Source organism: Amaranthus tricolor, chromosome 12 (assembly GCF_026212465.1).
Source record: "Amaranthus tricolor cultivar Red isolate AtriRed21 chromosome 12, ASM2621246v1, whole genome shotgun sequence".
NCBI lineage: Eukaryota > Viridiplantae > Streptophyta > Magnoliopsida > Caryophyllales > Amaranthaceae > Amaranthus > Amaranthus tricolor.
In genome coordinates this window covers 6,635,001-6,657,690 of record NC_080058.1, presented here as the reverse complement: position 1 = coordinate 6,657,690, position 22,690 = coordinate 6,635,001, and the positions used below count along the sequence as shown (strand labels likewise).

General features: G+C 35.2%; 1 protein-coding gene across 2 annotated transcripts in view; it reads right to left on the bottom strand.

Annotated features, from left to right (window-relative positions):
• Positions 1 to 61: 61 nt before the first annotated feature.
• The window catches only part of LOC130828403 (DNA polymerase delta catalytic subunit), a 22,976-nt gene continuing 347 nt past the window's right edge, over positions 62 to 22,690 (bottom strand). The window contains exons 1-30 of one of the 2 annotated variants that reach the window (XM_057694378.1): positions 22,652 to 22,690; positions 22,455 to 22,565; positions 21,255 to 21,361; positions 19,399 to 19,558; positions 18,742 to 18,937; positions 18,464 to 18,599; positions 18,233 to 18,370; positions 17,470 to 17,547; positions 17,002 to 17,093; positions 15,160 to 15,226; positions 15,007 to 15,078; positions 13,915 to 14,001; positions 12,751 to 12,870; positions 12,578 to 12,676; positions 12,073 to 12,180; positions 11,826 to 11,921; positions 11,591 to 11,656; positions 11,436 to 11,492; positions 11,123 to 11,210; positions 9,459 to 9,538; positions 5,644 to 5,757; positions 4,531 to 4,645; positions 4,252 to 4,424; positions 3,774 to 3,845; positions 2,646 to 2,720; positions 2,480 to 2,569; positions 2,234 to 2,394; positions 1,059 to 1,132; positions 890 to 977; positions 62 to 752 (exon numbers count right to left, since the gene is read on the bottom strand). The exon at positions 22,652 to 22,690 is cut by the window's right edge and continues 347 nt beyond it. In XM_057694378.1, the coding sequence (XP_057550361.1) occupies positions 665 to 752; positions 890 to 977; positions 1,059 to 1,132; positions 2,234 to 2,394; positions 2,480 to 2,569; positions 2,646 to 2,720; positions 3,774 to 3,845; positions 4,252 to 4,424; positions 4,531 to 4,645; positions 5,644 to 5,757; positions 9,459 to 9,538; positions 11,123 to 11,210; positions 11,436 to 11,492; positions 11,591 to 11,656; positions 11,826 to 11,921; positions 12,073 to 12,180; positions 12,578 to 12,676; positions 12,751 to 12,870; positions 13,915 to 14,001; positions 15,007 to 15,078; positions 15,160 to 15,226; positions 17,002 to 17,093; positions 17,470 to 17,547; positions 18,233 to 18,370; positions 18,464 to 18,599; positions 18,742 to 18,937; positions 19,399 to 19,558; positions 21,255 to 21,361; positions 22,455 to 22,565; positions 22,652 to 22,690 (3,047 nt within the window). In that variant the 3' untranslated portion in view covers positions 62 to 664. Of the gene's footprint in view, positions 753 to 889; positions 978 to 1,058; positions 1,133 to 2,233; positions 2,395 to 2,479; positions 2,570 to 2,645; positions 2,721 to 3,773; positions 3,846 to 4,251; positions 4,425 to 4,530; positions 4,646 to 5,643; positions 5,758 to 9,458; positions 9,539 to 11,122; positions 11,211 to 11,435; positions 11,493 to 11,590; positions 11,657 to 11,825; positions 11,922 to 12,072; positions 12,181 to 12,577; positions 12,677 to 12,750; positions 12,871 to 13,914; positions 14,002 to 15,006; positions 15,079 to 15,159; positions 15,227 to 17,001; positions 17,094 to 17,469; positions 17,548 to 18,232; positions 18,371 to 18,463; positions 18,600 to 18,741; positions 18,938 to 19,398; positions 19,559 to 21,254; positions 21,362 to 21,479; positions 21,547 to 22,454; positions 22,566 to 22,651 lie in introns of those variants that run through there. The other variant, XM_057694379.1, reaches the window with a different exon arrangement.

Below are 22,690 nucleotides of genomic sequence, written 5' to 3'. Positions count from 1 at the left end.
AGTGGTGCCGTTAAGCTTGCCATGCTCACTAGAGATTCAACCATTTTTGATACAAGATCAATTAGAACGAAAAGGACAAAATGGTTATGAGGCATTTATAAATAAACTGTCGGACTGTTAATCCCATAAACTGTTGCCAGAAAAATGGGACATTGTTGGATCGTTCATATAGCTACTGTTCTACAGAACTCTACTGATCATTACATCATATACAAAAAAGATCAGTCGATTGATTGAAGTCGCTATCTCATTTTCCTTTTACAAATTGTTATCAGATCAAGACACTGGACATGGAAATTTGTACTCTGTCCAATGCAGAAAAGACGGGATTGTTTCTGGATTTTACATTATGGGGACTGGGGAGTCTTTCCCATTTCACATGACGAGCACAGTGCAGATGAACGAGGATTCTTTCATCCTATCGTTACTCTCATGCATCCAAAATGTAGAGCAGGAACAAAAAGAGGATGAAATTTCTGAACTTCAATAAAAGCTATTGCATGGCTTGTGACATCTTAGAGCGCACCTAACTGCAAAGCAGGTTTCATTTGTGCCAATTCAAGCAAAATTTTGTGCGTACACAGCTGTAAAACTCAACAAGAGTTTTACAGAATCTATTGGTACATGAAGAAAAGCCAACTTCACAGACTTGCTAACCCCTTGTTCAGAAATTCCATCTATCTAACTGAAGCTTGGCTTCTGCCATGTCCTTTTGTGCTTTCTTTCTCCGATAAAATATTGGGCAGTCACGGCTGAAGGAAAAGGAAAAGACAACATGAGAAATGCATTAACAGAATGGATCTTGAGGCATGTATAAATTTCCAAAAGTCAAACAAGAGAAGCATCAGAATAGCCATTATGAAAACTAAGTAATCAGACTATCAGAGACCTTGTACAAAGAACATCCTGGTGAAGGGAACCCTGACATTCTTGGCATTGTGTCCAGAGCCGTCCGAAAAGAGACTCTAATTCAGAAACTGTAAGGAATTCAATGTTTTCTAACCATAAGCACCGTGAGTACAAATATAAAGTTAATGGAAATATGAGATCATACATACCACTAGCCACCGTCTTGCAATAGAGTTCAGCCTCTCTTCCCTTGCAATGAGAGCAAAGGGTTTTGTTGGAACCACTTGTCATATATAAAGCAAACATGTCAGAAATCAATATAACAAACTTCAACACCAAAAAATAGGGAAAGAAGGGCATATTTCTAGTAACAAATGCCAAGATCTAAATCTTACAATTTGGAGGGATAACTTAACGGTCAAACAGTTTAGTGGTCATACTGGAATGTCGTTTGTAATGGCCAAACAACTTAAAGGTACTCGCTTGACAAAATGCTGAAAGGAAAGAGATTGTGGGGAGTTCAAAACATAATTTGGAAAAACTAATGAAAGTCAAACACCAGCTTTGCATGCTTGATAAATACCACTTTTGCACAACTGATAGTATAGCGTGCACTCTCAGAAAATGCCTCATAATCAGATTATGGATGAACTTTTCTTATCATCGCACCATCTTCAAGATAAAATATTTTGTCGAAATCAAACTCAAATGATTTTTTCGTGGTTGTCAAGGGGGCTGAAAACGAGATATTTTTTTTTTTTTTTGAATTCAAGAACATTTGAACACCTACAGGGTATAAGTTTTGGCAATCACACCATGTATATGTCTGCACCACTGCTTGTAGTCTAGAGTCTCTAGACTGATAAGATAAATTAAAATTGCCTATCTACAAGGCCATCATAATGATTCCATGTCGACTGGACGTAGAACAGTGTACATTAAAAAAGCAGACACAACAGACACTTGATGTAACATGCTCATGTAGTACATACTATCACGACCGGACCAGCATGTAACCATATTACAAACAATAACAAGAACATGCCATCATTCCCATGCCAATTGGATCCTGCCTAGGCGAGGGTTGGGTGTAAGATTTAAAAACCTTACCCTTATAACAAAGGTCGAATCTGATTGACCCTTGACTGACACCATAATTTGGAACTTCACATAAATAAGTTGTGCGAATGATTTAATGAGCCAATTTTACTATAATCCACTATAATTCGGAACCAAATTATAAATCTTTGGCTCCATCAAGAATAAATTGTATCAGAAACAGATAAATTAAATTTCTTTGCTCATGAAAGTGAGGAAGCTCAGTGTAGACATTCTAGACTAGGCCTAAATTAGAAATGGATAAGCATGATGAAGCAAACACTACCTGATCAACGCTTTACAGCCAATGCAAGTGAGTTGTTTTTTGGCAAATTTCATGATCCCACTGTTTGAAGGAGTAGAGATGGAAATGGATCTAGTGTGACTTCCATGGAGCAACTCTTTGCTTGCATTTTTCAATATTGGTTCAAAGATTCTCAAAATGGGCTATAATATTAACATGGCCATTAGAAGCAATTTCATAAAAGTCAAACTTGACAAGGAAATCAAATCAAGTTGTAGCATAACTTACTTTGGTAATTTGATTTTCAAGGTAATATTGTGGGTCTATTGGTATATTATTTTCGAGCACAAAGATGGGATCCTCTGATTTTTCATATGCCTGTTGATAACAATTCATCAATTCTAGCACCTGTGCGATTTCGAGCTTACTTTCTGAACTTAAAGATAAAAGTTACCTTGGCACCTTTGGCAGCTTTAACAATGACATAAGGTACTCTATCACCAACACCAGGAGCGGTGGCAGCATCTCGCTATCGAATGACGAGAAATGAGATTAGATAAAACAAATATTATCTTGAAAACTAATCTGTGATGAACAAACTGATTCAGTTGGCTATTGTTACAAATTAGAAGATACACGCATAATTTTAAACAGCTTGGGTTGTTATAAAGACTTTTGATTTGTTAAATGAATGGGTTAAGTTGGCTTCAAGAGTTTTTGACATCACCATGTGACACGGACTGTTGCGTGTGGGATATCTCATAAATGTTTCCTACATTACATTGAACGCACTTTAAAAGGCAAGTAAACATTGCTTAATCAGCATCTGCTAGTGCATTGTTGATGATCTTGAGGCTCTTTTATCATCATTTATTTCAGATTAAGTCGCATAATAATCATCTCAACCAAATTGTATATGGGGGCAATCATTTCTTTGGTGTTTTTCATGTAAAGATTTGATTGCTACAAGTAACAATTGTTGTCAAATGTCATGTGACCGTATTGTGAGATATTAGGAGATCAAAATATTTTTACTTTAAGTAGCATCATCCCTGAATCTCACTTAAGTTCTATAAGAAGTTATCCTAAAGGCCAAAACTCTTCAAAGTTTCCTAAAATACTTAAGAAGTAACCCTTAATCTTCCGGCAAAAAGGTATGAAATGACAAAAAAAAAGTTGTATCCGTAGCTAAGATTGATAATTTATATCACTAAATCTTCCTATCTCACCATGAGATAATAAAACCATGTCATGTTGTTAAAATTAAAAATTTAGTTGATGAAATGGCAAGTTCTGGGGCTCCAAAGATGTAATTCTACACAATATCTATGTCATGTCATTGAACCCAACAGAAAACCCGACTGGGATCACCACTGTGATCGTGTGTCTCAATGGCACCGAGTCTTCTTACAAAATGATCATGAGCTATTATTACTGTAAATATAAAAACACACTAGAAATAGTTCATACGGAGCAAAGTCGTTAGCCAACAATGGAATCCCCAGGGGCATTGTGCATAGATATTGAGAGTTACAAGTCAAGTTTAAAAACATGGATTGATTGGATTTAGCAGAAGACAAACCTTGCGCATACGTTCAGCAAGTTCAACGTGAGCTGCTTTCACTTCATAATTGTCTCCCGTTTTTGTCAGCCCCTAAAAGAAACAAATATAAGCTTGACAAGAGAACATTTTGAAAACTTCTATGACATCCACAATTACAATAAGAATAATTTGCGAATTATAGCCTCAATATTTATTTTTTGCGAATTACAGTCACCGAAGTATCAAAGTTTGCAGGTTCCGGTTCAAAACACAGAATTCCGACCATTTTGGTGGTCAGAATTTTAGGTCAAGTGGTCAGAGTTCTGTGTTTTTTGCCTGAACGTATAAACTTTGATACTTTGATGGCTGTAGTTTGCAAGAAATAAACATTAAGGCTATAATTTGCAAAAGTACTAAACATTAAGGCTGTAATTCGCAAGTTATTCTTACAATAATAGGAAAACTTCTAGAAAAAAAATATATATATCAATTTACTGTCCAAACTATGTTAACCCACCTTTGTAATGACCAATAATGACAGGTCTAGACGATTCATTAAAAGATCTGAAATAGTATTCTTGACATACTGGACAGCTCCTTGGACATCTCTATCAATAAGTATCTTATGAAGACATTCATTGACCAAGTTTTTGACTAATAGGCAATTGTCCCTCCTAACTGTTTCAATGCCTGTCAACGACAAAAAAACAGTGATGCCATAAGCTTCAAAATACTGATGCTATATTACAACCAAAAGCAGGAAACTTCTAGAGAAACTCCATGAGTTCAGATTCACCTTTTGTATCCATTTTGTCATACTTTTCAGGGTTTGTCCAGAATAAGCCCGCATATCTCTTTTTGCTAATCAGCAAATATGGATAATAAACCTTCTCAAACTCTAGTTTGATGGGCTGCAATGGACATGAAAATATAAGAGATGAAAAAGTGTGATACACGAACAAACAGCAAACATCCTGGTTTGTGAGTCCATAAGATACTTTAAAATTTTCCAGTCCAATCAACTTTGACAAATTTTTTTTGTGTGTTGGATTAGGTAAAGGTGATAAAATATTTTGTAGCTGGTCAGCCAACATATATTTCTAATGAGCATGAAAATATGAAGCACGCGTTGTTTCCAGACAGACTCATAGAAGAGAATTATTCGAATGCATATCAAATGTTTCGCACATCCTTCCAATTTTTCCTTACCACCATCATGCCTCCAAGCTTTAGAACCCAAAATATTTCTTAGAACAGTGTATACTAGGAGGCTTAGCCCAACAAAACCACTTCTTGGCATCATAGGACCCACAGTTTCGGAACACATTAGAGTGTGATTCTCAGTTATCTCTTTTCCCCCCAATACGTTTAAGCAGGTTACATCTTCCATATTTACTGAACTGGAAACCAAAATATGTAAATTTTTACATCTGACTCCCCAACCATGCCTAGATGCAAGTCGCTTAGCGGCATTGGGGTAATGATATATGTGTATTAATGTATATAATTCTGATTAATACATAGCCTTTCCACTCATTGCTTATACATGGTTAATATTTTTTACCGTCATTTTCTCAAGCGGTGGCAATATATGTTGAGCCTTAATCCTTGCGTTTCCTGAGCAAACCTACTCTTTGAGCGGAAATGGGTTGGAGTTTTGGATGAAGCTAGGGGTTGTCCTTTCTCCCATGAATAGCACACCAAGGGAATTTTCCATTTAGCCATATACGACTCGAACTCTATTTTAACTCGTGCTTTCTAGATCAACGGTTGATTCTCTAGCGGGGAAAAACGTTCATTGATTTATGTTGAAAACAAATAAGTGCATTGAACTTACTAGCAACCAGCTAGTTTGTGGTCATGAGTCAAAAGTACCCTCCCACCTTAACAATTGCGGACATAAAACTACCTTAATGAAAGCTCCACTTATGTATTCAGCTGCTTCCCTTCCCAGTTTCATTGCTTCTTCAACAGTAGATACACCAAATTGCACCATAACAGAATCTGTGTCCCCGTAAATAATCTGAGATGACAAAATACAAACTAGATGTCACAAAAAGACTAATAATAAACACAGAAGCTGTAACAATTTACTTGAATAAAATCACCAGCAAAACCACAGCTATGAGCATAATACCTAAAATTTCAAACAAGAACAGAGACATAATCAAATGAATCGACATTATAGAATAATAACGATGTTTGGTAACCTAGGTTAATGAGGATATCTGAGCAAAATGACAGAATAGTGGAGAAACCTTTTTTATTTAATCCATTTCGTTATTAAAATGGAAATGCGTGGCAAATTGGTAACTTAGATTTAAAGACGAAATCTGAGCAAAATTGGGTTGATTTGATTAAGATTCTTCTAAAGGTGATGGAAAATTGCGGAAATCATTTAAGTTCACTTAGTACTACCCTAATTTTCTTTTTCAACAGATTTACGATTCCTTCCATCAAACACATTAAATCATTATTTATAGCATAGGACAATAATGGTTTATCAGAAGCATTTATATAATTAATAAAAGTATGTTAATTCATCATTGTACCCTAGTTTATGTTGCATTAGAAATTCTTCATAACTATTTATATAGAAAAAATAATATCATAACCCCAAGGGCTATGAATAAGAAGCTAAAAGAAGGAAATCTTAGAGTAATAATAACATAGATGGACGTGTAATCTAGTCATAAGCACCAAAATTTATACCATTTCGGGCATCTCTCTTAAACGCCAACAGTCTCCGCATATATTTTAACAGGAAACATAAGAACACTAGAATCATAGTACAAAAACAAGGTCGCACCGTATCATATCGACTACATCAAAAAAATTTCTAACTTACCAAATCGTAATTACCTGCATCATAAAGGTTTAACTAAAAATGTTTCAATTCAAGTGATATTTCATGGTTTTGGGCTTTGACCGACATATTGTGTCATGACAACCACAACACCCTTGTTACCACATCATTGTGTTCGTTCACAGTATCGCAATTGATACCGCATTTTTGCACTATGCTTGAAATACTAGAAACCATATATGAGCTTTCTAATACTTATTCAGGATCAATTGCTTTATTATATAAATACTTAGGGGGCGTTTGGTTCGCACAAGGGAATCGGAATGGAATGAGGAAAGGGAATGAAGGAGAAAGAAATGGATTCCCCTAATTTAGCCTAGTCGTTTGGTTGTGTTCGGGAAACGGAATGAACTGCTCATTGATTCCCTTTGTGACTGTTTGGTTCAAGTTGGATTAATTGATTCCCTTTCAACAGAGATTAGGAACAACCCAGAAAAGGAACAAAACAATGGCGAAGAACTTCAATTCATCGAACAACAAAACGATGTTCATCAATGGCGGTACAGAAATCTACGTAGAACAACCCAGAAATCCAATTCATCCTACAAATCCAGAGATTAGGAACAGAAATCTGAATGGCGGTACAGAGATTACAAAATCCAAAACGATGCAAGTTCATTCACTCGAACAGAGATTACAACAATGGCGGTATAAGTCATAAAAACAACAAGAACAATGGCGGTAGCTAGAACAAGAACGCAACAGAAACGAAATTACAACAAGAATAAAAAACGCAGGCTTTCATCAATGGCGGTACAACACAGATTCAACAAGAACACGAAGAAGAATGGCGGCAGCAAAATCGAGATATTCCCTTTGTAACAATCAACACGATACAGTGAGAAATCTAAAAAGGAGAAAGAAGAAAAAGGAAGACTCAACTGTTAATGGAAGATTTAGGGATCTAGTGTTAATGGAGGAAAGAGAAAGAGGAGAAGAAGTGGAGTGAGATTAGGGATTTGGGGAGGGAGTTGAAGGGGAGAGCAAGTGAAGGACGCGCAGCAGCAGCAGGAGGAAGGACGCAGCAACAATTTTGGTGAGAAAGGAGGCGCGAGGAAGGAGAAAAATGACAGTAGGGTTGCTGAATGAGGGAGGGAATGGAATGGGAAAGTGAAGGGGGAGGTGGGGAATGAGGTTTACCTCATTTGGGTAAACCTAAAACTGAAATGGGGGAAAGGAAATCATTGAAAATGGGAACCAAACAACATCAAAGGGAATGGGGTATTTCCATTCCCTTTCCCTTTCCTTAAGACCCCCAACAAAACGCCCCCTTAATATGTTTAAAATTCAGTAGCCAATAATAATTGAATACAATTTCGAAACAATTGTCTACAATGAAGAAATTTAAATATTTCTGTACAAAAAACATCAACCCTGTAAATGGAAGTTTCTATAAGTAATTCTTTGGTTTTTTATTTGCATATCGCCTAGGATTAACCTCAGAAGTATAACATGCTTCATTCCAAAACATGGAACATTAAAAGGCTGGATTGGTGTAGACACCTTTGCCATCAGGCTTCTTAAACACAGGCAAAATCCCTACGTTAACAGTAAGAAACACTATTAACAATTCCATATTCCCACTCTTTCCAGCACAGTTAGGTCCTTGAACCTTGTTTAAGGAACCTCAAAAGACGGGCATGGAGATTACAGTGGAAAAATGGGTGTCATGCTAAATTTTTCCCAACCTAAATGATGGAAGTGTATCTGATAAAAGCATGACTGTAAACAACATAGCATGAGAAGTGCTCCGCACACTTGTTTATTCACTTCATTAATATCATCTATTAAAAAAATAGCCCCTGCATACTCCCTCTGCCCCTTAATTATGCAAAACTTGGCCTCTGGGGTTCTATTTTTCTAACTTTGATTCACAAGGTGGGACACTAAAAAAAGGAAAGGTTGACATTAGGAGAGAGAGGAAAGAGGAAATGAAGTGGATGAGAATCATGAGATTGCAAGTGAGGAGCTCTTCCTTATTGGAAGTGTTGAAATTTCATTGGAGCATTCATAAGCAAATGTTACAAAATCAGGACAAAGTATAGTCTTCTAAGAGACATCTCTCACCTAACAGCTAAATCAGATAATCTTTCATCCTATATGAAGTTTATAATCCAGACCATGTAGAGGGAGCGCAAAAGAATGCAATTTAAGAGTAAAAATTAAAACTACCAAGAGGCTCAAACCAATGTTAGGTAAAGGATATGTACATCAGCAAGCCACTTTCGCAGCCTTACAAACTTCATAACTGTAGGAGTCAGAGATATAAAAATTTTTACAGTGAACATTACTAAGCAAGAAAGACAATGACCAAGAATTGATAGGTTGGGGAAATAATTGTGATTCATATAGCAAATTAGATGTTTAGTGCATAACAAAGTAACTGGGAAGACTCTTGCAAGCTAATCACCCAAGTATTCCGCGGCATGGGTTTCAATTATTATGCTTTCTGGTTATGGACAAATTTGAAAACATAAGCTAAGGTCATTAAAAGTAATCTAAAATACAGATAAAACAAAAACGCAGGTCGTAATATAGAAAAAAGAAGAAAAATATCTATTTTCACATCAATTGCAAAAATATTCAATCCATAAAGATCATCAATTTTAAGTATTTTAAGCATCGTGAGTTTCCAAGCAAATATAATTAGAAAAAGATAGTAAAACATAAATAATCTACATGACCCTTGCATTTATAAGAGAAACATTGTTCTGGTGCAACAGCAACATCTTCCGTCTTATCAGACAGAAACACACACACACACACATACACATACACATAAAAAACCCCAAGTGTCAACCTCTACTACTAAGTCCTATGGCAGTGAGTTAAAATAAATTGCAAATAGATGATTTTACCTCAGCAGTATGTTCATAGCCACCAGAAACAGTAAATTTATCTTCAACGAGCTTCTTAGTAAGTTCAATCATCTGGCGACCTTTATAATGAAACAGACTTCATAAGCAAAGACAAATTGAGAGTAAAAAAAGAAATGAGCATGACCTGGAACACTACAAAAGGACTACTTTGCAAGATCAACAATGCAGAAAAAGAAAATAATAGATTTAGCATTCTACTATGTCACGAGTCTTAGAGGAAGACACCCCCAAGGCTATGTCTATATATTCTAACTTCAACCTCACCGAAAAAATGAGTCAATGCACATGAACCCTTCACTACCTTTAAATAAAATAAAGACGGAAAAGTAAATTATGAAATATTCCACGAAAATACAGAGTGGAGTTCCAAAAAATTTAAAATGAAAATAAATAGCATGATAGTCATCAACATTCAACAACAACATAGCATTTTCAAAGCAACTAAAAGATGTGATGCTGCATATCTTGTTCAGCTAGTTGTTCGGATATAATTAACCTAGCCTTGTCACAATAATTATGGAGTAACAAAATAGACTCTCCCCATAAAGGTGTTAAGATCTACTAAACTCATATCCACACTGTAACTGTGTAAACAGAATTTAGGCCACTTTAAGGAGTCACATGGTTTTGGCCAGTAGGGGTAGGACAACTGCATCACCATGCAGATTTGTGCCACGAACCAAAGGTCCGTCAGGGATCTAGATCTGACCCTTCATTAAGTGTGCTTACCTAGATAAATTTGTAGTCGTGTTTATTGATGATATATTGGTGTATTCAAAGAATGAAGAGCAACATGAGAAGCACTTGAGGATAATTCTGGAGAAATTGAGAAAGAAGAAACTTCATGGCAAGTTTAGTAATGTGAATTTTGGTTAGAAAGATATCTTTCTTAGGGCACGTTTCTTAGGGCACGTTGTTTCGGAGGATGGAGTTTTTGTTGACCCTGAAAAGATTAGGGCAGTGATGGAGTGGCCGAATCCAAAGAATGTTACTGAAGTAAGAAGTTTCTTGGGCTTAGCAGGCTATAACAAGATGTTTGTGGAAAATTTTTCTAAATTGCACTACCATTGTTTTGAGTTACTTAAAAAAGGAGTTTGATTTCAACGGGTTAGAAGCGTAGTAAGCCACTAAAAGAGTTTAAGAGGAGACTTACGGCAGCACCTATGTTGACCTTGCCCGACTGGGAAAGCAATTGAGCTATATTGTGATGCATCAAAGGAAGGTTTGGGATGTGTACTAATGCAAGAAGGCAAGTAGTAGCTTATGCATCAAGGCAATGAAGGCCACACGAGTTGGATTATCCAATACACGACATTAAACTGGAAATCGTAATTTTTGCCCTGAAGTTATGGAGGCAATATGCAGGTTTTAAAATAGGAGAGCTCTAAACAGGTATTCATCCACATAACTGTGGCCTTTACCCCAATCGCAACCATAATCGCACTATTGCACTGCCGTTAATCGAAGCACTTGAATCAAATATGCATATCAGTCGGTATCTTCAACCTCATCTCCACCTCTCATTCAAAATTTGTAATCCTAATCATTTCTATGATCCTCAATTTCTTTCTCGTCGAAATGATACAAGAGACTACCACAGAAGATTATAAGCATAAGGATACAAATAGAAGAAACATATTTACCATAGCTTGTGACACTTGAAGAAATCTCTAAACATGGTAACTGGCCAACAGTGGCTCCTGTAAACCCATAAACAGAATTTGCACTTATCTGAAAGAAGACAAAATGAAGATCAATATAATATTACAAGGGAAAGACAAAAGGAAGATCAAAATAACAAAGACCAAAATAATTTAATCAAGGAATAATATTGACAGCTGCAAAAGTTGGAAGAATTACAAAATAAAAAGTAACCAGGCATCATCAGTCCTCAGAAGTTGATCCTAAATGGCAAGTATAATAAAAGCATACACATTGTTGAAAGCAAAGGCCTACCTTCAAAGCTAGCTGACGACCATCAAGGACAGCCTTCTCCAAAGGATCTTTAGCTTCCTAGAATTGAATAGTGTAATGATTTATGCATGTAACGTTGTGCACCATATCTCGAAGTACAGAACAAACAGAGAACTTCAATAGTCTAAGAGGGTCACCTTTAAATCTGCTTTGGCCCTTTTGCGAGCAGCTATGAGCTCTTCAAGAATTTCTGGAAGTATTCCCTAAATAAATGTTGGAATAATCCAATATTGGTCAAAAAAAAAAACATCTTTAAATGCCTATAAATGAGCTGCCTTTACTGGTCAAGAGTTAAAAACTAAGGTAAAAGACATATACTGCATAGGGTGAATAAGACAAGGAGAGTAACTGAATAGGAAACCGAAAACTCACTTTCTGGAGCTCAGGCTTGACAAAGGTTTCACCAGAAGGAGTCTTGTTAAGACTTTCTGGGGGTAGATTAAGATTGCGGATGTCCTCAGGTGTTACCTTAAAATGTACATACAATGAAATCATGCTCAAGAAACAAAGCAAACTGAATCCTAAATATCATGTTTTGAACAACAAAGAATGTATCTGCAAATCTGATGAAGTGAATGAAGCAGTCAACAATACATGATGTCTAGCAAAGAAACTTTACCAGTGTACAATAGCACAAATTATAAGCCATCATGATAGATGGATACAATGAAGCAAAATCTAGTGTTGCAATTGGCTTCTCATAAAATCCTGCTCTGGCCTCTAAGACCTGCATAGCATTAAGACAAAGAAAATGAGCATTTTAAAATTAATAGATAAATAATAACATTCCACCAAGATAAATCCAAAATCGCTAATATATCTATATATCCATATATCTATATATATATATATATATATAAATATATATATATATATATATATATAAATATATATATATATAGGGGCAGGATCAGGTGAAAACAACTTAAGTGGTGAAAACTGAAAACCAGACTGAGATATACATATTGTAGCCAAAAGGTGTACATACTATCTTATAGGGTGTACATATTTTTGTAAAGGAAAAAATTCATATTATTTACAGAAATGTCATCCGAATATGTACACCTTTTAAGCATGTATTTACATCTTTTAGAAAAACTAGACTTTCTAAAAGCCAAACTTACAGTTGCCCCTTCATATGTTCCTTGCTCGGATCCTGCCTGTTTGACGTTTGGTATTACAAGATTCTTCTGTTTTGCCTTCCTTAGAAGTTGAGAAAGAACCTGCAGCATGCACATATAAAAACTTGATACGAGATTAAACAAACAGTACAGCAAAAAAAATATAAGCATATAACCTTAATACTTTGCCCCCTGGAGAGGAGAAATGATATAGGGACTCCTGTCACTCTGGCCATTTCAACATAATTGTAAATGAACATCAACTTATCCAGCAACCGCTGAGGAAGGTATGCATCCTGGAATTTACAAAATTACAACATGATCACCATCTTAAGCAATATGAAACCCAGAAATCTCTACCTAATACCTATAATGACCAATCAAGAAACATCAGGACACATCAATGCAACTTCCTAGCTTAGATTATGCAAAGTAACTATTGAAAGAACCAACAGGATTAGGTTCCAAATGAGCAAAACTTTCTGAAAGGCATCGTATTGAACCTATAAACAACTTTTAAGAAAAAAAACAATGGTAGATAGCACTCAAGACTGGGCAGCAAGCCTACAAGTCTTGTTTCGTGATTTACCTGTATCACCTCTAAAGGCCCCACTTACCACAAAATCATAATGGGCCGAGTCTATTGTCATAATTTACAGAACAATGGCAGGCCGGCAAAAAGAGACAGTCAAGTCTTGAGACTCTTAAAGGGCATGACCAGAACACGCTAACATCACCCAATTTTTTTATGAAGCTGAAGATGGGTCCATCATTAGTCCATGGAAGTAGGATGAGGATCCTCTCACAATGCTAAGTGCAGAAGTTCCTACACTATGAAAATGCGTGTGAGGAGGGAGTCAGTAAGATAACTGCACTACCAGGACGAGAAACCATAAATGTCAGCCCATCTGAAAAGGCAGGTAGGCCCTTGAGCATCAGGTGGGGAAAGGTAAGCGGAATTCCCACCGCACAATGACACTAGTGAAGTTTACATGCACCAACCAGGTCGGGAAGTGAAAACCTTATCACCAGACCAAGCCTTGTTTCGTGATTTACCTGTATCACCTTAACTAATAGTCAAGCTTAGGAAACACACCACTAAAAACTTTACCTTAAGCTCAATGTTCATATCATACCCTCCTTCAATAAATTACTTCATATTTAGCCACAATTCAATCGATATAGAAACATGTCAAGAAAACAAATGCTGCATGCATGTCTGCAGTCTCCACATACGCAAACAGACAGTTTCAATGTAAGGAAAAAAAAAAAGCAAACATTAACCTAGTTAGAGATCTATTCTTCCCGTACAATAGAAGTATCAAGTTGAAATAGTGTACCTTCAAACAGTAAACAGCAAGACGCCTCCTAGTTTCTGAATTCCCATTTTGCAGATCTGTTATAATTGAATGATGGACATCCTCTTTCTGCAACATGCAAAATGATTTCAGTTGCACTAATAAAAATATCTGGTCATTCAGAATAAAAATTTTAATCTACAGTTGATTCCTCCCAATTACTGCGACAAGCAGATGAATTAAAAAGAATCAAATACAATGCAAAAAATTTTAGAGGAGATAATCTCTCTATTGCCTTGAGATTGCTATATATACCATTTCTAAATTTGACAATGAACCCACGTTCTCTCTCCTAATCTCTACCACAAACTCATTCTCTCTCTTCATCTAATTTGCATATTTCTTCCATTTACTTGTTTTTTTGTCTTACTCCTGCTATTCTATACAAAAAATCTCAAGTGGACAGAGAAACAATTAGGAACTGTGCTGCACATTGCTTACACAATGTCAACTGATATGAAAAGATATAGCGCATAATGTAGCTATAAAGACATGCATTGAAAAAGTAATATTTCACCTTAAACTAAAACTTCTACATACATTGGCAGAAGATAAAGATTTTAAAAAAAAACTATAAATTAATGATATAAACTAAATCTCTTACATACAGCATACAAACCATACGAGCAAAGTAGTGAATACATACATCACCATCCAAAAAGTGAGAAACTAAGAGATAGGCCCAAAAAGAATCTAAACTAATTGCATACCCAGAACCATTACCAAGAAATTTCAGTCTTTTCACTCTATATAACATAAGATCTAATTAAGTGCTGATTTAAGGATAAAGGAAAAGACAAATCATATTTGGATAAAATGATTGTTTCATAGCCACATGAAGTAATATAATAGAAAGATTTTACAGCAATGACTCCATGGTAGCATGCAAGGGAGAAAAAAATGCCAGAATAAAGTACTGAAACAAACATAAAATGTTGACTTAAAATATCATTTGCCTGAATAGTGAGCAGCTTCTAGTTGTACATCAAAATTGACACAGCATAAATATAGACATAGATACTTATAATATGAACACTAAAACTCCAAATTATTCCAAACATTTTTTTCATTCACCTGCTCGCCAAGGAAATGTGCTGATACAGAATTTAGAGAATATGAGCTTAGTTTATAGTCTCTTTGCATGACCTGCAGTTGAAGAAAATGACATAACTATACATCTTCAGCAAGTGTCAAGATACATAAAAAGGGTCGACGACAAAGTAAAACCTGAAGCAAATCAAATTGTACTCTCCCCTCAATTGCAACTTCTTTACTTTCCCTTGTTCCATACTGCCTGTAACAAAATGTCATGACTCAGATTTTACTAAAATCAACCCCTCGAAACAACTTGTAAAAAATGTGTCAATTAATCAGAATAACAGTCGAAATATAGAATGCCAGTGAAGTATGATAACTAGCCTCAAACTAACATTCTAATGTTGTCTCAAAAATGATTTTTTGGCAAGCTAATAAACCATATCACACAACATACCCACAAACACACAATATCATCAGGAATCTTCCATCACCCTCAGATGTAAAAATGAAAAACAGACCAATGTTACACGAAATTCAATTCAATTCAACACAACAGTTTAGTATTTTGGAAAATTAGGATACAAAATTTAATCCAACAGAAGCTAAGATTGGGCCATGATGTTGCCAAAACACATTGATTGGTTGTGATGTGGGGTGGTAGAGTTGGGATAGTTTTGTGAACAGAGATTGCTATCATCTAACAAGCCCATACCTAGTCGGCAAACCAAAACGCTACTGCCGGTGTATCAAATTGTCTTTCCGTAAAGTTTCTGTATGAATGGCTCGCAGTACACGACAATGTTTCGTGTTTCACGCTTCGATGAAACAGGCTAATATTTTGAAAGACCCTCATAAAAAATATTTAAAGATCCTTAGCAATTTAGTCCTGCTGCTATTATCAAAAAAAACTTTGATAGATGGGTGTGTCACATCTTGTATAGTTGTGGGGAAATTTCTGGCCCGTAAGCTGTTTACCCCTTCATTTATTAAAAGAATATAGGTGCAAATACTAACAGGAATAATGGATATCAAAAAATTATTTTGTTCTTATCATTATTCTGCAAACATTTAAGCTCTTCAACAAGTAATGCAATGAACAATAACTATACACCAATCCCTGGGGCCTGGTCCTTTTTACAAGTAAGAAGAAATCAAATGACAAGATGGTTTCCAAGTAAAAGGCAGCAAAGAGTGTAAAAGTTAATTATGAGCTTAAAATCAAAAAGTAGATAATAACCTAGATTTATACAACAGTGAATGTTATAATATATGCTAGAAACACACATCACGATAATGTAATGGATCATGATCAAGCATCATCCCAAAGGTGAACATCACACAAAGTCATTAACTAACATGTTTGCTATACACAAGCCCCTTTTAGCATACTAAAGATTATCTCATGACTATTAAAACTCTAGCCTCTAAAATCCGTTCCCCACCCAACAACTTGGAAAGACAGCAAAAATTCAGTTTAAGCAGAAAGACTTTCTCCAGTGTTCATTAGTGTGAGAAAAATGGAACAAGCAAGCACCGCCACGAAGACATTAAGAACCTAGCTCAAGATTTGGGCAATGCACAATTGTAAAAGACTAAAGATTAATATTTAGTTAGACTATATGAGAAAAAGATATACTGATGTTAGGAGTATCCTAAAAAACTTCCAAATTTGTAATTTTGAATAGCTTTCAAAGATCTTATGTCAATGATATTTATTTTATTAACAAAACAAATTCAAAAATCCTCTCTTATCCACAAATTTAAAATTGATCATAATTCTTAAGAAATAATATGAATCATAATTATAGATGTGTACTAAGATATAAAGAAAAGTTTAAATGAAGACTTAAGTAAATACCTGGCTTTACGCAATAATTAACAAAGGTAAACTTGTCTTTTAACTCCTAAAAAACCCAAGTGTTTTAGGCGGGAAAGAATTTAATGTGTAACTGCAAGTATTATTCTAAAATCCATTTGGTTTATGACTTAACATATAATAAGTCACATGAGTTGTCAAAATCGAAAGTACACCTTGAAGAAAATGTTGTATCTTTGACACGGACCCTGCTGCTCCTTATGCGACCAAGAATAGGAAACTCCGCAATTCCAAGTGCATTTGCTCTCTGTCATAAAAAGAAGCCACTCATTAATAAAAAAAGATCCTCATGCAAACATAAGAATTTGGAAAAAAAAAAAAAAAAAGGTTGCAAAACTTTATGGTTTTCCTATTACATCAAATGCACATTGAAAGAGTGTATCCCTACATATACGCCTCTATCTATCTAAATAATCCTCCTATATAGCAATATTAAGGTAGGAAAACATTTGCCTGATAATACTATATAGCTTATCATTCTCTCTATCAATATATTTGTGTCATTACGCAAGTTTGTAACCGTGAGTGTGTGGATGGTGCATGCATCCATTCATATTTCCATCAAACCATCAGCGTGAAAATTCTGGCAAGAGAAAATCAGGAAGATGAAAACAAAAACTTACCTGGACAAGATATGGTAGATCAAAGTTGCAGATGTTGTATCCTATAATTATGTCAGGATCTACTTCGCGAATTAAATCCTACACAAGGCATACACAAATCATTTTAGCAGTTGATAGAGATTTTGAACTCACATTTGCAATGACAAGCCTAAAATGAAGAAGGGAACTAAAGTAACTCATCATTAGATGGCTGATAGATCAAGACTTGCATTCAACAAGGAAATCATGAAGCTACCAGCAAAATAACACTTTCAACAGTTTAGCAATTCTAAGATGAAATATAGGTTGAATTACTAGCTTCCCAACTGCAACTAGTAAGAAAATACAAGCTAGGAAATAATTCCAGGCTAGTTCATGTTCAGATGCATGTCAAAGTCTAACAACACAAATTAGCACAATGTTAATCATGCTGACAACCCCTACATTTACAGTCCAAGTTACTAAAACTCTTACAAAGTGAGGCTTATTAGAATTAAATTACATAAATTCCACAACTTAACATTTTTCAAAGAAGTGGTCCCAATGCATCTGTATCAAAAAAATGCAATAATAGAGTTCAAAGCTTAAAGGATCTTCCATGCTTTTCATCATTTAAGGGATTGACAGCAAGGTTGCCAGTGCATGCTTACAAATATTGATATAAAGAATTTGAAAATAATAAATCTACTAACTTTATGGCCTGAAAATCATGGAGATCATTTTACAACATGACAAACAATACAATTCCGATTTAAATAAATAAGACGTATTTAAACAACATTACCCTCCAAGCAAGCAAAAGTTCTCTCTCACTGTCAAAGGACATGACATCAACTCCAACAATGGAAGAACATGATTTAAGGGTCATAACATTTCGAACAAATGGCTCATTTTCACCTTGTACTGTTACTAGATTCGCCACCTGACAATAGATATAAGAATCAACAAATAGAATACACAGGGCCAAGCCACAAACTGTACAAATTTAGGTTGGCAAATGAAAGCAATGTTTCACCTGAATAACAGGATCATGATTGGGCTCGGGAAATAGACCTTTGCGCCCAGCACACTCAATGTCAAAACTTAAAATGCGAAATGGAGCCATCTTCGAAAATTCACCTTCAGGAGCATGGCTTGTCAAGTCCGTATATCTAACAGAAAAATAAAGGAAATCCACAAAAAAAGATAAAATGGAAACTTAAACTACTTACTGTTCCAAATCAAAATTCCACCATATCGAATGAGAAGAGAAAGTTATCCATGAATAATAGATGCCCACAAGTAAAAGGATACAAGCAATCAAATTCCAGCTGGCAAGAGGACAGATTCTTGCTTGTTCTTCTATATTTTTCAACAGGAACCTCAATCCAGTTCCCACCAACAATGTTGCAATCAATCATGAAACGAAGAGCATAGAGGACGTTGCTCTCATATGTCATGAAACTTTTGGTCCCCAGGCCATCAATTTGTATGCCTCGATCTAGAATCCCTAGAAGATTAGAACACAATATGATTTTAGCCACACCTAAGCATAAATCAGTTCGAAAATAAAAGAACTGATCCATGGTAACAAGATCAATCAAATTCTAATAAATAGATTGATAAATTGTAGGCTTGAACCAAATAACAGAATAAATGGGAAGCTTTCTTCCAAATATATGCACTTCTTATATAAGTGAAGTTGCAAATGATCTACAAAACAATCTTTTTGATGTTATTTTTAAGGCCCGATGATATGTTATATACTCTAACAATAATAAAAGAGAAGCTACCGTACATCCAACCCCCCAACCATTCCCAATTTTTGGGGTGATGGAATGTTATTTTCGCTCCCAAATATGTAATGATTCTTCTTTATATTTTCCTTACATGTTCCCCCTCTCCTTGTTTCTTAGGGGAGAAGGAGACGAGAAAAGTCAAAGATGTCAATTGGAAAATCTTTATATTTACCTCGACAAGTTGCGACCATCGACGGCAACGCAACCACAATTTTCAGAAAAGGATGAGAACTTTGTTGTTGATAATACATTATGCTCCTTTTTTGTACCATCTCGATACGTCGAACAAACTGGGGAACCTTGGTGTTCTTATTAGCCTCACTCATTCTCCCCTGAATCATAGACAAACAACAACTCAAAATCAACCATGTGGCTCAATAGAACTCAAAACAAACAGAGGGCGATATCAGTGATAGGTGATTTTTTGTTTTACAGCAAGCTAACGGGTCGAACGCGAGGAAGCAGGATTAATTATGGATTTATCAAATTCTATTAATCATGATTGGTAACAAAAAAAAATGGTATAGATAGGTGATAAGTGAGAACGACTATGACTAAAAACGATTCGGACTCAATATTATAAAAGACTAAGGCTTCGAGAATTACCACTACTACACATGAATTCATGATGGACGTTCAATTAAAGGATAATTTAGATCCATAAACAATTGATTAACTATAAAGGCCAGATTAATTATAATAGCAACTCCCGCATCTTGATTAATTAACAAGGTTTTAATTTAATTCATTAAAACAAAGTTGAATCTCAATGACAGCTCCCGCATCTTGATAAAAGATCAACAAAGAAATGGGTCAATCAACCAATTAATCTAATCAATCTAATAAACAAAAATAATACTTTTGTCCATCAATCCAATCATGTTCCGTAGGGTTCACCTCTCTATCTAAGTAATAAGACTACTCACTAATGGAATGCATACAGACAAGTAAATTAAACAAATAAGAAAAACTAACAACAATAAACATAATTAAAGAGATTGGAAAGCAATATACCTTAACAATGGAGGATGATGAAGAACAAAACCATAAACTTAAAATTACATAAAGATACTAATTAAAATTAAGGGAAAACTAAAACATAATTAAGAAAATAATTAAAATAGCATGAAATTATGAAAAATGAAATGAAAAAGTTCTAAAACTAAAGAAAGAAAAAGTTTCTGCCCACTTTTCTGAAAATCGTCCCCTAAACTAAACTAATCCTAATGAAAATAAATCATATGCCTAACTTCTCTACTAAACTACCTAAATGAAAATTGATCCTCCTAAATGATAATGCCTAACTAGAGATAACCGCCTAACTAATGGAATGAAACGTGAAAAAAAGAGTAGTTTCTACACTCCATCGAAGTCAGTAGTGGCAGTCTCGCTCGAATTTAAAAAACAGTTTCGGTCAAAACTTCAAAGCAGCATGGACAGAACTTTGCTTCACAATTCAGCATCAACCAAATTTATTTTAGTCTCGACCGAAGCCAGAACATTCCCGTGAAGTCTCCACAATCTTGCTCGAGACTATCTTCAGCAATGCCCAGAACATCTCTCAAATATAGCTTCGACGAAGTGAGTTCAGTCTCGACCGAAATTACATGTAAAACACTCCAGAGGCTTTTGAACTCCATAAATTTGACCAAGGCTATTCAGATCTCACCCGAGATCATGCACAGGACATTCAAATACCTTGAAAACTCAATCAAATGACCTTCGAACTTCCCTCAACCTTGATGAAAGCCTTCATGAACTAGAGAATGGTGTCGAACTATGAAATTATGTATCAATGAAGCTTGGTAGACATGGTTAAGGACTAGGATGGCTCGAGAATATCAATCATTAAAGCACAAAAAGGGATATAGCGGCAATAAACTCAAATTAGGAAATCATGACCACATTGAACCTCAAAACGCTAACTAAAGCACTCAATAAACTACAAAGAAGAAGCAATAAGTGTAAAATGCTACACTTATCAATCAGTTGCTAACAAATGCTATCAGAAAGGCAGTAACTAATTACCTCCAGGTTTTGATGAAAACAGGATATATCATCTGGACCCATCCCTGATGGGCAGCTTATGTAGAAGTAGGGTTCAAATCCATGAACATTGCAGCAAACACTGTGCCCTATTTAACAGAGTAGATAATATGATTAGACATTAATCAGAAACACAGATTTCTGATATCATAGAACTAGAACGCAAATATAATAAAATATCGAAGTTTTCAAAGATGAATAATAGACCTTGTCAAATTTTATATTTCATACGCCATTCCCAAACTTAAAATTTGAATCCAGAAGGAAACCCTCACTGTCAGCACAAGTGTGGTAAACAAAAAATTTAAAATATTCTGAATTATAAACTCAGCACAAGTGTGGTAAACAAAATATTTAAAATATACTGAATTATAAACTCAGCAACGCAAAATAATTCCCAAACGTAAATTTGACTGTCATCCGTATTTTTCTACGATGAATATGTTTACAGATTTCCCCTGGAAATAACAAATAAATTTTGACGAAGATAGTTCATCATTTATATTCATGCTAAGCAATGTACACAATCCTTGAATTCATGTTCCTCCCAAGAAACAGACATACACACCAAGAGAACGACGAATCACACGGGAAACAAACAAATTTCCTCAAAAATTAATGTGACCATTGACCCTAAAGATGCAAACTTTCTACTAAATGTAGTCTAGCATGTCACATGTGCACTGCACCCAATCTATATCAAATTTTCGTGCAATTAGAGTCGACTTAACAAAAAGAACAGTATCCTTTGATCTCTTTTATACTCCCTCCATCTGAAATTATTTGTAACATGTTCTTCTATGGGCTCTCCCAAATTAATTGCAAGATTTTCTTATATCGTTTACGTTTACCAAATAATACTTAAAACCTAACCTAATAGGTCATAATTCATCCAATACTACTCCCTTAAACACAATTTAACAATTATAACATGCATTTAACTCGATTATTCCTATTTTACTGTATTTAAATTTTCCAACCCTAATTTTCTTCTACCAACCCTAGAATCTAAAAAACGAGCATCAAACCCTATGTTGCAACTGATTTGGGACAAAAGCAATATAAAAATTCAACTTTTCCCAAAAAACAATGCAGACGAGGTCAGTTATGCATGCACCGCGTAACTGAATTTTACAAACCCAAATAAGGTGGATTACAAAAATGAATAAAACAAAGTTAAACCTTCACGAGTAACACCGAAAATCCGAATAATTGCAGCAGGACCACTCCGATTACTCAAAATCTCCTTATGGCTTTCACCAATCACATAATCAATCTCCAATTGCTGAAAAACTGCAATAAAAACAAGAACAAATTTAAGACATAAATCTTAACACTCAAAACCCTAAATTATCAAGTAATAATAAGAAGAATAGTACCTATACTCTGAGATTGTGAAATGTACGATTGAGAAAGAG